At 37.3% G+C, this 13,637-nt stretch overlaps 1 protein-coding gene across 14 annotated transcripts in view; it reads left to right on the forward strand.

Moving 5' to 3' along the window:
• Positions 1-13,637, forward strand: part of STAU2 (staufen double-stranded RNA binding protein 2) — a 305,414-nt gene that overhangs the window by 48,537 nt on the left and 243,240 nt on the right. For 13 of the 14 annotated variants that reach the window (XM_067712055.1, XM_067712049.1, XM_067712054.1 and 10 more), the window contains one exon: positions 2,540-2,675. The exons of the other annotated variant lie outside the window; for it this stretch is intronic. In XM_067712055.1, coding sequence (XP_067568156.1) covers positions 2,540-2,675 — 136 coding nt within the window. The remainder of the gene's footprint in view (positions 1-2,539; positions 2,676-13,637) is intronic. 14 annotated transcript variants of the gene reach the window in all.

The following is a 13,637-nucleotide window of genomic DNA, read 5'->3' on the forward strand; positions in this document are numbered from 1 at the left end:
ACCGTCACATGTTGAAAACAATGGTACTTAGCATTTCCTAGAGACAGCTCATAGTTTGAAGTTATTCTTTAAATGTTTTCTGTGAGAGCATTACTATGTAAGTAACGAGAGGTATGCACATGTGGAGATGTCAGTCTCATTCTGTAGGAAACAGATGGAGTACTTCACTCAGAGGAGTTGAAACCTTCTCTGTGTGGTTTGTGCTTTTCTGCTTCTCTTCTACTCTCCTTCACAACACCAGTTTCTGGCATTTCTATGAAGAAAATGTACTGTAGCCTTACTTTCAAATGAGGAATTTGTATGAGATTATTTCTTTATTTAAATAATATGAATACAGTACTTTCACCTAGTTTAAAATGCAATTTTGGTGTGGGTGGCAGACATAGTATATCCTACCAGTGCATTAAAATCATCTCACTGTTCATTTTCAAACACACTACTTTCCTGTTTATTGCCATACTTAAAGGATGAGGTCTTTCAAGCTTTTTTTTTCTTTTCTAGTTTTCCCATTTGAACTTTATGCTATTTGTGCCTGTATGATTGTTGCAAAGTAGAATTCATAATGACATAAATTGTACAACTGATTAATCTGTTAATTAGTAAACTGAAATCTTTATGGAATAAGAAAAATGGAAACTTCTTAAGGCGTGGATGGCTCCTTGGTGTTAAAAATTATCTTTGGAGAACTGTTAGGCAGTTTTAACTTTACTTTTAAACATGAACCTACCCTCTGGCCTAGCAATTCCACTGCTAGGTGTATACCCAAGTGAGAAGAGCGTATAGGTCTGCTGAGAGACTTACTGAAGAGTGTTCAAGGTGGCTTGATACTTAATAGCCTCAAACTGAAAACAACCCAGATGTCCCATCAAGGGCAGATTAGATAAACTGAGTGGAATGCTTTTCAGTGGGAGAGTTTGAAAGTGATATTCAACAAAGCATTATGTTGAGTGAAAGAAGCAAGACAAACTAATACACATTTAGATTTGAAGAATAGGCAAAACCAATCTATGATGACAGAAGTCAGAATGGATAACATGGGGAGGTGGGTATTGACTGGGTATTTCTGGGTGATGGAAATGTTCAGATCTTGATCTGAATGGTGGTTGTATGAGTGTTACATGTATAGTAACTCATGGAGCTGTATGCTTAAGGTTTGTACATTTTACTTATCCCTCGGTAAAATGCTGTAAGAAACAAAGAAAGAATCCCTTTGTGCTTGACTTACTCTTCCTCTGCCCTGAGTGTATGTGTTAAATTTGGGGTTTGGACTAATTCGACTTACTACTTAACATGTTAGCTTTTCTTTGCTGTTTTTCTTATCCTTATCTTTTTCTTTTCTGCTTTCTCCTTTGTCCTCCCACCTCCTTTATTTTTTCCTTTTTCTTAACCTTGGTTTAGTTCCTGTTCTTATTATGCTCTTCAGTGGTTTCATGTGAATTCTTTAGAGATGAGACATAAAATGAGCAGCGTATGACTCTTGATGGCTTGCTTATGACCTAGCAGCCAGTTGTGCATTTGTGTCAGGCTCCACCACCCCTCAGCTAGTACTTTGTGCCCCAGTTTCTCTGCTGCAGTAAGTGGATCCATTTTTGTTCATGATGAAGGGGAGTCTTAAATGTATGGTGCAAAAGGCATAATTCAAATGAAATAATACAGAATTTACATGAGAAATAAATTTTACTCTCTATAAAAGCTTTAGATTCATTTTTGTGATTTGTTATTTGGAACATATATGTATGTTTACTAAATAACCTTTTTTGGCACTGAAAATAACTTGACATAATAACTGTACATTGTGTGTTATATTTTATGGGATTTTTCAAACTTTTACAAAAGTAGAAAAGATAAGCTATTGAACATTCCTGTACTTGTTATCAGGCACAACAGTTACTCACACATCCCATCTTGTTTCTCATCTCTCTGTCCTCTGAATTATTTTGAAACAAATCTCAGACACATCACTTCATCCATAAATGCTTCAGCATGTATCTTTTAAGATTATCCACAGAAAGCATTACTTGTATTTACTGTTTTGTCCTGTTGTTGGTTATAGAAAAAACTCAAAATTTATTTTCATTAGATAAGTCCAAGAGTTACTGATGACCCTGTACATATTGCTAATTCTAGTTGCTTGATAACCAAAATATAACTTAAAATATTCACAAATGATAATGCTTTTAATGATTAAGTAGTTGTAAGCTTTCTGGAGTAAGGAACTTTGAAATTCAGTAGTTGCTTTATAATATCCAAACGAAGCCATCTACGAATCTTCTGTTTTCCTTGTTTTGAAACAGTGGGACTATAAAGTTGAATTTTTGGTCATTAATGTACAGAAAATGTTGCAGCAACCCCAAAGAGATTTCACTAGAAACGATTTTCCTGTTTTATGTAGCTTGTTTATGCACCCCCTTAGAAAATCAGGCAGAAGGGCATCCACTGCCACCGTCTTCCATTGTAATTATATGTAAAATAAATATGGACTGCATGATTTATTATGGAAATATTTCACTTGTGTGCCTTTAATATTTCTTTTAAACAGGTAGTATAACACCAACTGTGGAACTGAATGGGCTTGCTATGAAAAGGGGAGAGCCTGCCATCTACAGGCCGTTAGATCCAAAGCCTTTCCCAAATTATAGAGCTAATTACAACTTTCGGGGCATGTACAATCAGAGGTTTGTATGTCTTCTTTGGTTTTGTTCTTATTTATTATTTTACGCATATTGTAAAAGTTTCTGAAACTCAAAAGGTATTTTTGTTGTAAAGAAAATTCACTTGGGACATTTTGCATGGAATTTAGATACATCAAGCTTATCAGGAATACTTAAAGTAATAAATAAAGAAAATTAACTTTTTCAGGAGCTGGTTGTTGCTGAGTCATAAGAGCCCTGTGTTTGCTGCACGCAGGACCATGTTTTAAAATCATTCCACAGTGTGGTGTGGGCTTTCCAGTTATCTTGCTCATTTAGTCACCAAGTAGATGCTTAGCTTAATTAGTGCTTTTCTTAATTTTTCCGCATACATTGCAGATATGACTGTTTATAACTTATAGGAAAATTGTTAGAAGGACTTACTAAGTATTTCTGCACATTGAATAATTTTGTGATAGTTATAAGTGTAACAGAATTTTCTTTTGCAAGCATGGCAGAATTCTTTTAAAATGTTCAGGGTTTTTTTTCCTGATCATTTATAAAAGTCACGTAACTCATTGTTGAGAATGTGGAAATGCAGAAAGTTAAAAATACAAATAATTTGCAATCCCAGAATTAAACACCTTTAATATTTTGTTGTACTTTACATTCTTTTTATTCTTTGCATATAAATATATTTAACCAAATTGAAATTATCCTTTATATGCAATTTCTGTATTACTTTATGGAGGTATAATATATGAACAGTAAAATGCACAGATCTTAAATATACATCTTGACGACTTTATTTTATTATTTTATTTATGTATATATGTATTTATAGTCTATTTGATGACGTTTTTACATATTTATATCCTCCTGTGGTCACCACCCCATCAAACTCCAGAACATTTGCATCACCCTGAGAGTTTCCTCACACTTATTTGCACTTGATACACCTCCTCCCAGAAGTAACCGCTGTTCTATCACCATAGGTTAGTTTTGCCTGCCCTTGAACTTCTATAAATAGACTCATACAGTATTTATTCTTTTGTGTCTGGCTTTTTTCACTTCATATAATGGTTTTCTTGTTTTTGTTTTTTGAGATTCGTCCATGTTGCATTTTTTGAGATTCATCCAGTTTTTGTTGCTGAATAATGTTTCTTTGTATAAATATATCATCATTTGTTCATTTTGAATATGCAGTATTGTGCCCTCTTTTCACTTTATACAGATAGCATTTTTCATATCTTTAGCCTTTGAAAAATATTTTTGATGGTTATATAATGCTTCATATGGCTAGGGTGTACTCTACCAGTATTTAAACAGGTATAAACAATGAATACTTGATAAGTATATAAAAAAAATACCTGTTTTTGATCATCTAGATTGTTCCTCCCCCCCGCTTTTTTTTTTTTTTTTTTTTTTTTTTTTTTTGCGGTACCCGGGCCTCTCACTGCTGTGGCCTCTCCCGTTGTGGAGCACAGGCTCCGGACGTGCAGGCTCAGTGGCCATGGCTCACGGGCCCAGCCGCTCCATGGCATGTGGGATCTTCCCGGACAGGGGCATGAACCCGCGTCCCTTGCATCAGCAGGCGGACTCTCAACCACTGTGCCACCAGGGAAGCCCCTCCTCTTTTTTTGACAATTATAAATAATGTTGCAGTAAAAATTATATACAAGTTTTTGTTCACATCACTGATTATTTCCTTAAGATATATTACTATAAGGGGAATATTGGGTTAAGAAGAGTAATTTATTGATATTACCTGATTACATTAAAGCTTATACTAATTTCTTATAGTATGTTTTGTACTATTTTGAAAACATTGAGTTTAAAACACATTGTCTTGTTTGATAGTTAAAAAGTGGTATGTTTAATTTTTTTTGCTTTTATTGATAACTTATGAGGCTCAACAGTTTTTCAAATATATTAGTTACTTGTCCATTTTGATTTGTCTATTTTAATTTGCTAATTTTTATTGCATTGCTTGATCAGTCTTCAAATGTTTATGTGTTGAGGGTATTAGCATTAAGTCTCTTCTATTTGTTTGATTTTCCTGCTTTTAAAAAATTGGCTTTTAGTTTTGTGTTTGTTTTTAATGTACTACAGTTTTAAATGTTATATGGTCTAATCTATTAATTTTTTTGGTGTGATTTCTCCCACTGCTTCTATCCTAAGTAATTCTTTCTCATGTGTGATCAGATATTTGCTGATGCTTAAACATTTTTTCTTTTTAATTGAGGCATAATTGACATAACATTGTGTAAGTTTTAAGGTATACAATATATTGATTTGATGCATTTATATTGCAGTAGGATTGCCATTGTAGTGTTAGCTGATAACCTCTATCCAGTCACATATCATTTCTTTTAGTGTTGGGATGCTGATGCTTTTAAAATCATTTTGTATATTTACCGACCAATTATTACAATTCAGATATTAGGAGAAGTTACTTATCTAATCAACAGACAATCTAATACTTTTTGGAGTCTTGCTTGGTAGTGGAAAAATTGCCATTTAAGATCTAGTCCTATTCAAACTGTAAATGGTTCGTTTAAATATTGTTCAAGTTCTCTAAGAAAACCTTCTGCCTCTCCCCGCTTCCTCCCCAATGTGTCTGGGGGGAGTTTTCTGTATTGTCCTGGTGGGAAGGGAGGGTGCGGGCTCCTCTCATCTTTGTGGTAATGTCTCTTGTCCACCAGGTAGCTGATACCTCCCTTGCCTGCCCTGCTGAAACCTGCAGTTGGTGACTTGTAGTCCATCTTTTCCCCCCGGTAATGCTGTCAGAGAGTATTTACCATCTTCCCCTTGCTCTCTTGGCCTAAACTCTTAGCTCTCCTCGGCTCCTTTGGATGTTGTTCCATTCTCACCCTCTTCCGTCTAACTCTGGAACATCCACTGGCAGGCTTACCAGCTCTCAACTTGGTGCCCACCCTGCATGGGAGGCAAGAGGGATACACTGTTTCTCTTATAGTCGCTTTATTTCTCTTTTCTCTGTTACATAACCACTGTCTTTCTAATCAGTCTGAGGTTACCTAATATAAATAAAACTATTTGCCTACTTGAGTACAACAGATAGGTGGGATCACCTGAGATAGGAACACCTTGTCTGTTTTATACTTGAAAGATGTTTTACTTTTAATGTACTATAATGAAGACTCATGAGGGTATTATATTTAAATCTTATTGTATTTTGATATCTGTAGTCTGTTATTTGAAGCAAAGTTTTGATTAATGAACTTATTATTTTTAAATGAAAGAAATCTAGTTCTAAAACAGTGAAAAATCAGACAGTAATCTCTGTCCTGGGTAAGGTGACAATTTTGATGAAGACCTAAAGGAGCAGGGGGAATAAGCAGTGTGGATGTCGTGAGAGAGGGGAGAACGTTCAGGCAGAAGAGACAGCAGTGCAGAGCCCCTGAAGTAGGCGTGTGCCTGGCGCGTTGATGCCACCACCAGGATGCCAGTGTGGCTGGAACAGAGTGGACCTGGGGGAGAGGAGTTCGGGTGTGAGAATGTGACAGGGGTCTGGTGGTTTGGTTTGATTTTTTTTTTTTTTTTCTGTTTTAGATTTTCTGTTAAGATTGTTGTCATTTTTCCTTTGTTGGCAATTTCTAGTTTCAGGATCTGATTCCATGGATGTCATGAGGGCTGCAAGAATTTTTTAGTGACTTCTCTAGAGGGTTGTGCCTTAGGCCATTCCCATTTAATGGATCAAGTGGACTTTCCCTTCAGATTTTTGGAGAGTCTTTAGATCACAAAGGGTAAAAAGAAAATAAGGAAGTACTGGTAAGCTGCCAAAGCATGTTTCAACTTAAAAGCTCTCTGCTCACAAAAGGTCAGACCTACCCATTATTCACTAGGCTGTTAAAAGTATGGTTTCACATATGACCTTAATTTGCAGATGGCAACACCTGAATGCTTTACAGGGAATTTGGAGCCAAAGGTCAGAGGAGACATTCTTCTCCTTGTCAGACTCCAGATGAATCAGTAGCTTCTTAATAAGGCAGGGACTGAAAGGTTAAGAAGTCTAAGAAACAAGTATCATTTAGAGGGATTTTTGAAAAGGTCTTTTCATTTTCCATTTAAAATAATATCAATTAATTAGATATTACCCATGCTGTCTTTTAATCTGTTCTTTTCTGATGAGGTGTCTCCACTTGAACTTATTCAAAGGCCTAAGGAGGAACTCACCCTCCACCCCATTTTATGATGGCTGGAGAGAAAAGATTTATCCATGAGCAAACTCTGTGGATACAACTCGGATTCTAAAATACCTGTGTCTCCCTTTGCTGCACCCAAGATGTTTGACAATGAAGATGTCCAGAAATCTTTTTCTTTCTCATTTGGGGCACTGTTCACTAATGACAGAGCACAAGATATAAAGATTGGAGAACAATTTTATGCTTTTGTTCTCCCATCTTTGTTATAAAAACTTACATACATTATCTCAAGGAGTAGAATGGCTGAAATCAGGCCTCCAACAAATAATTTATCAATTTTTTGTATTCACAGATTAGAAAAGCATTATTGCATGGCTAATGGCCGGAAAGCCCTCTGATCTACAGATGCGGATTGCCAAAGGGCCACAACCCAAACTATATTATATGAGAATGGGAATTTCCGCTGTATGTGACTGGGAGGCCTCTTGGGGAAGTCTTCAGGCCTGGTTGATGCAGAGCTTTAGTGTTGTTTCTCCTCATTTTCCGTTTCTCTCTTTCTAGCTCTTGTCTCATTTTTCCTGTGCTTGACTTTATTTTCAAAGACACTCTCTTCCCTTTGCTGTACCTTATACGCTACATAGTCCTTAGACTTGTACTGGAGGAGCAACACATTTTTGTTTTGTTTTTGGATAGTTCTTAGAAAAGTTCCGAGTAGCCTGTTCATCCCAGAATTTGGGGATCCCAGAATTCATTCAGACCACATTTGGGATGAGGGGATACTTTCATTGACTAAGCTTGGGTTTGTGCCCAGCCTGGAGAAACAGGGTTTAGTCCCATCCAAACGGCTCTGCAGAGCACAATTATTTTATACGGTGGTTCCCTAAAGGCAAAGATTCAGAGGGAAAATCATTTCTATTACAGTCAGAACATTTGGTTCAAATCCTGGTTCTGATGCTTTCGGTTATGTGATCTCGGACAAGACCCTGGACCTCCCTTAGTTTCCTCATTTGCTAACTAGAAATAATACCAAATGAAAGGACTTTAGCAAGATTGCACTCATTCAGCAAACATTTACCTAATGCCTACTCTTTGCCGTGTGTTGTGTTAGATACTTTGATGAAAGACAATCTGATAGACTCTAGTCTGCTAGAAGAGGAAGGCAATGAAAAGAAACTAACACAGTGATAGATGCGTCCATTGAATGCTATGGAAACATTGAGAACAAGCAGGGCACTCAGTTTGGGGAATTAAAGAAGCCTCCCAGAAGGAATTGACACCTGAACTGAATCTTCAAGGTTAATGAGGCATAAGCCAGGAGAAGAAGGTAAGAAAAAGCAATCTAGATTTTGGGAACAATGGCAGGGAATCCTGAGAAGTGTAGTTTATTCATGGACTTGCAGGCAGTTTGGTTTGAGTGGAATGAAAAGGCTGAAGTTCAGGCAGGTCGATGATGTGGATGCCCTCAAGTGGCATGCCAAGAGGTTTAGATTTTATCCTGAAGCCGATTGGAAGCCTTCGAAGGATTTTAAGCTGAGCGATAAAATAATTGTATGTCTGTTTTAGGAATATTGCTTTCACAGTATGTGGAAAATAGTTTGGATAGGCTGAAAATTCAAGGGAGAAAGATGTATTACGAGGATGCTGTAATTCAGGCTTAATGTGATGAGAGCCTGGAATAGTGGGGATGGAGAGGAGGGGACAGCGTCTAGATATTTAGGAGGTAGACTTGGGGATTGATTTAAAAAATTTTTTTATAGTTAATTTTTATTGGAGTATGGTTGATTTATAATGTTATGTTTCTGCTGTACAGCAAAGTAAATCAGTTATACATATATACACTTTTTAAGATTCTGTTCCCAGATACGTCATTAGAGTGTATTGAGTAGAGTTCCCTGTGCTATTGTTATCTGTTTTATATATAGTAGTATGTATGTGTCAATCCCAATCTCCCAGTTTATCCCTCCCACCCCCAACTCCCCTTGGTAGCCATAAATTTCTGTGACTATTCTGTTTTGTAAATAGGTTCATTTGTAGGCATTGGTTGATAGAGGGTATTAAGGATGACTTTCACACATCTGAGTCACTGGTAATAGTGTTCACAATGAGAGGAGTTGGAGTAGATCTTTGGAAAGATGAGGGATTTGGTTTTGACTGTGTTGAGTTTAAATTGCCTGGGAGATATTTAGGAGGAGTCCATTTTATCATTCTTTAAAGCCTCACTGAAGGGCATTCGAAGATTATCTTTGGCTCTGAGGGTTTGTTGGAGGTACTTATGGGAGGAGGAACTTTAGGGTCTAGAGCTTTCAGAACAGGGATGTGTAATGTATCTTGGAGAAAATGGCATTGTTTAGGATACAACCTACGTTTGAGTGACACATCTGTTCTTCATTCATCTAGTATTTATACTTCTTTCCCAAAAGGATTTGGTTATATTAGGTGCCATCATTCAATCTGGAACAATTTCATGGCATGCGCCCATGCCAAGTGCCTCTTGTCCTCAGGTATGGTTGGTGTGTTCTATGTCAAAACAGTATTTGGTTGCCTTTGGCTAATGTGTCCAGTTCCTGGTCCAGTCACTTGTAGCTAGGTTAGTAAAGCAGTTTTCTCTCACCATGTGTAGTATGAGTCACAGCAAGTTAAATAAGGAAGGCATTTGGACTGTTTTGCCAAAAAGTTACTTGTTCTTATAGGCAGATCCGGGTACCTACTTGAGGCGTCATAATCTCTTCCCCCCACCTCCAGTTCCCCTGGTCAAATAAGCCTAGGAGACTTGGAACTTTATGGACAGCTACGGCTATGAGTAGAAATTTGATAGGTGAAAAGTTTTCTGAAGTATCTGAACTGATTTTATTTCAATATGTTAATTATCAGTAAAACTAGAAATAGTCAAGATTTTAATTTATGAAATAGCTTATTTCAAAGTTTCTGTTGTATCGGCTGATGACTAGCTGCTAATTATCATGATGTTGGTGTGCCATTTGTTTTGAGCTTGTTCAAACTATCAATCTAAGTGTTCTTCACCAGTTTGTAATGCCCTTTCAAAAGCATGTTGGAAACAGTTGAGAAACTTTGAATATATTTGTAGCAATATCAAGTATAGAGCTACAATTTTGCTTTCTGCCACAAGATGGTGCTTGTGTACTGTTAAAACAGCATACAGACTGCGCATGTTCACTTTGGTTAGTACTCCGAGGTCTGTGTTTAATTGATTAGTGAGAGGTTAAATCATATGAAATCACCAGTATTTGACCTTTCTTTGACCTGTAAATATTCCAGTTTCATGTGGTTCAACCTAATAGGAAAAATTCGGCCAAGTACACAACTCTAAAGCCTCTTGGATAAGTGAAATAAACATGAAGTGGTGAAAATCAGGAATCCATTCTATATATAATTTTACCTTCTGTGTATTACATTCTTGGTTTGGGGGATATATTCTTTCTCTTTAATCATATGCTTTATTCATGGAATGGATGTCGGAACTTTTCAAAATGATACTTCTTTTTTTTTTTAAATAAATTTATTTATCTATTCATTCTTGGCTGCACTGGGTCTTCACTGGTGCTTGTTAGCCCTCTCTAGTTGCAGCAAGCGGGGGCCACTCTTCGTTGCGGTGCGCGGGCCTCCCATTGCGGTGGCCCCTCTCGCTGCAGAGCACAGGCTCCAGGCACGCAGGCCTCCACAGTTGTGGCACGTGGGCTCAGTAGTTGCGGCTCGCAGGCTCCAGAGCGCAGCCTCAGTGGCCGTGGCGCACAGGCCCAGCTGCTCCGCAGCATGTGGGATCCTCCCGGACCGGGGCTCGAACCCGTGTCCCCTGCATTGGCAGGTGGGCTCCCAATCACTGCGCCACCAGGGAAGCCCAGAATGATACTTCTTTTAAAAATGATATTTCTGGGCTTCCCTGGTGGCGCAGTGGTTGAGAGTCCGCCTGCTGATGCAGGGGACACGGGTTCGTGCCCCGGTCCAGGAGGATCCCACATGCCGCGGAGTGGCTAGGCCCGTGAGCCACGGCTGCTGAGCCTGTGCGTCCGGAGCCTGTGCTCCGCAATGGGAGAGGCCACAACAGTGAGAGGCCCGCGTACCGCAAAAAAAACCCCCAATATTTCTTTATGAGGATATCACTATATAGAATAGATGTAGAACTGAAAGACTACAAGACAGAACTTTTAATATTTCCTCATATTTTTACATAGAATCATATTAATTAAATTAGGAATGTTTTTCATTTGGGGGAAGTAAGTCTAAACCCATAATAGAGAAACATTAAAATATATTGTCTTTTAAAACTTTCATAAGCCAGAGTAGAGAATTTGAATAGGTTATCAAAGCAAAGATGAGGGAGAATGAACTGGAATTCAATGAAGCCAGGAATCAGACAGCCAGGGAGATGATTTCAAGGTAAAGGAAGGATTATTCTGGGTCAGAAGCTCTTGTCTTAGGCAGGCTGTGTTTAAAATTAAGAATAGGAGCTAGTAACTGAAAGAAGAAAAAAAAAAAGGAACTAGTGGGCATTGTAACCCTTTAAAACAAAATTCACTGCTTGGTTAGACTAGATGTGACACTCTTCATTTTATGAAATAGAAATATAGCTTTTTTCTTTGAAGTATAATATGAAGAGGGTCTCCCAACGTATGTTTTCCCCGAATATTAGATAAAAATCAAATTATTAAAGAAAACATTTTGGAGGCTTATGTTTCTGGCTGTGATGAAATAACTAGGACTAGATTTACCTTCTCACCATAAACATCTAGAAAACTTGGGTAAGGTTTTTACATTATACATGAACTGATACAATGTGATGTGAAGAGAAGTTGTAAGTTAAAGATGTATACCGATGCATAGCAAAAAAAAAAAAAAAAGAATAGCTAAGAATACAATAGGGGAGATAAAATGGAATCATAAAAAACTTGTAATCTAAAAGAAGGCAGAGAGAGGTAGAAAAGAGGAGTAATGAACACATGGCATAAATAGAAAACAAAGACTAATGTGATAGATTTAAACCTAGTTACGTTGATAACTATGTTAAATGTAAATGGTCTAAAACACTATAGTTAAAAGGTAGAGAATGTCAGACTATATAAGAGAGCAGGAGAGACAACTATATGATAAGTAAAGAAATTCACCTTAAATATAAAGACAGATTGGCTAAAAGGGTGGAAAATGATATTCTTTGCAAACGTTAATCAGAATAAAGCTGGAGTGGCTATATTTATATCAAAGTAGACTTCAGAACAAGAAATATTATCAGGGATAAAAGGGTAAAATCATCAAGAAGGCCTAACTGTTCTAAATATACATGGACCTAGTAACAAGCTTAGAATAAGTAAACAGAAAAGCAGTAAGGCTGCTGCTATGGACTGAATTGTGTACCCCCCCAAAATTCATATGTTGAATCCCTATCCCCCAATGCAATGGTATTTGGAGATAGGATTTTTTTTAAATTTAATTAATTAATTAGTTTATTTGGTTGTGCTTGGTCTTAGTTGTGGTAGACGGGCTCCTTAGTTGTGGCATGCAGACTCTTAGTTGCGGCATGCATGTGGGATCTAGTTCCCTGGCCAGGGATCGAACCTGGGCCCCCTGCATTGGGAGTGCGGCATCTTAACCACTGTGCCACTGGGGAAGTCCCTGGAGATAGGATCTTTGGGAAGTAATTAGGCTTAGATAGATTTTGAGGGTTGGGCCCTCAATGTGGAATTAATGCCCTTATAAGAACAGACACCAGATAGCTAGCTCCCTATTCTGCTCCTCCCCTCTGCCCCTACGTGAGGACATAAGAAGTTTGATGTCTACAAGACAGGAAGAGAGCTCTTTCGTCAGAAACTGACAATGCTAGCACCTTGATCTTGGATGTCTAGCCTCCACAACTGTGAGAAATTTAATTTCTGTTTAAGCCTCTCAGTCTATGGTAATCTGTTAAGTGTCACAGCTCAAGCTAAGACATTGATAGAATTCAATAACACTGTCATCCAGTGTTATGAAACTCTCCATTCAATAACAGCAGAATATGCATTCTTTTCAAGTGCACGTGGAACATTCAGCAAGACAGGTGATATGCTGTGCTGTGAGACAATTTTCAATAAATTTAAGAGAATTGAAATAATATAAACTATGTCATCTGATCACAGAGGGATTAAGTTAGAAATAAATAACATAAAAATATCTGGTAAGTTCTGGTAAATATTTGGAAATTTATCAAGACATTTCTAAGTAATGCATGGGTCAAAGGAGAAATCACAAAGAATATTAGAAAAATATTTTGAACTAAATGAAGGTGAAAATGAAACATTGAAATATGTGGGTACAGTGAAAGTAGTGGTTGGAGGGGAATGTATGTTTTTAAATGGTTACGTGAGAAAAAAAAAGATCCAAAATTAATGCTTTAGGCCTCTACCTTAAGAAGCTAGAAAAAGAAGAGCACATTAAAAATCAAAATACAGAGAAGGAAATGATAAAGATAGGAGCAGAAACCAATGAAATTGGAAGTGGACAAACAATTGAAAAAATCAGTGAAATCAATGAAATCAAAAGGTGCTTCTGGGAAAAGATTTATAAAATTGATAAGTTTCTAGCTAGACTGATAGAAGAGAGAAGGTGAAGATATATTTATTACCAACATCGGAATAAAAGAAGGAATTCTACTAACATTAAAAATTATAAGGGAACTTCATGAATGACTTTGTTTATAAATTTGATAACTTAGATCGTTGATTGGCAAACTGTGACCTGCAGACTCATTGCCTGCAGTTTTATTGGAACATAGCCATGTCCACTTATTTATTTATTTATTTATTGGCTGCACAGCTTGCAGGATCTCAGTTCCCTGACCAGGGATTGAACCCAG

This window comes from Pseudorca crassidens, chromosome 17 (genome assembly GCF_039906515.1).
Source record: "Pseudorca crassidens isolate mPseCra1 chromosome 17, mPseCra1.hap1, whole genome shotgun sequence".
NCBI classification, from domain to species: Eukaryota; Metazoa; Chordata; class Mammalia; order Artiodactyla; family Delphinidae; genus Pseudorca; species Pseudorca crassidens.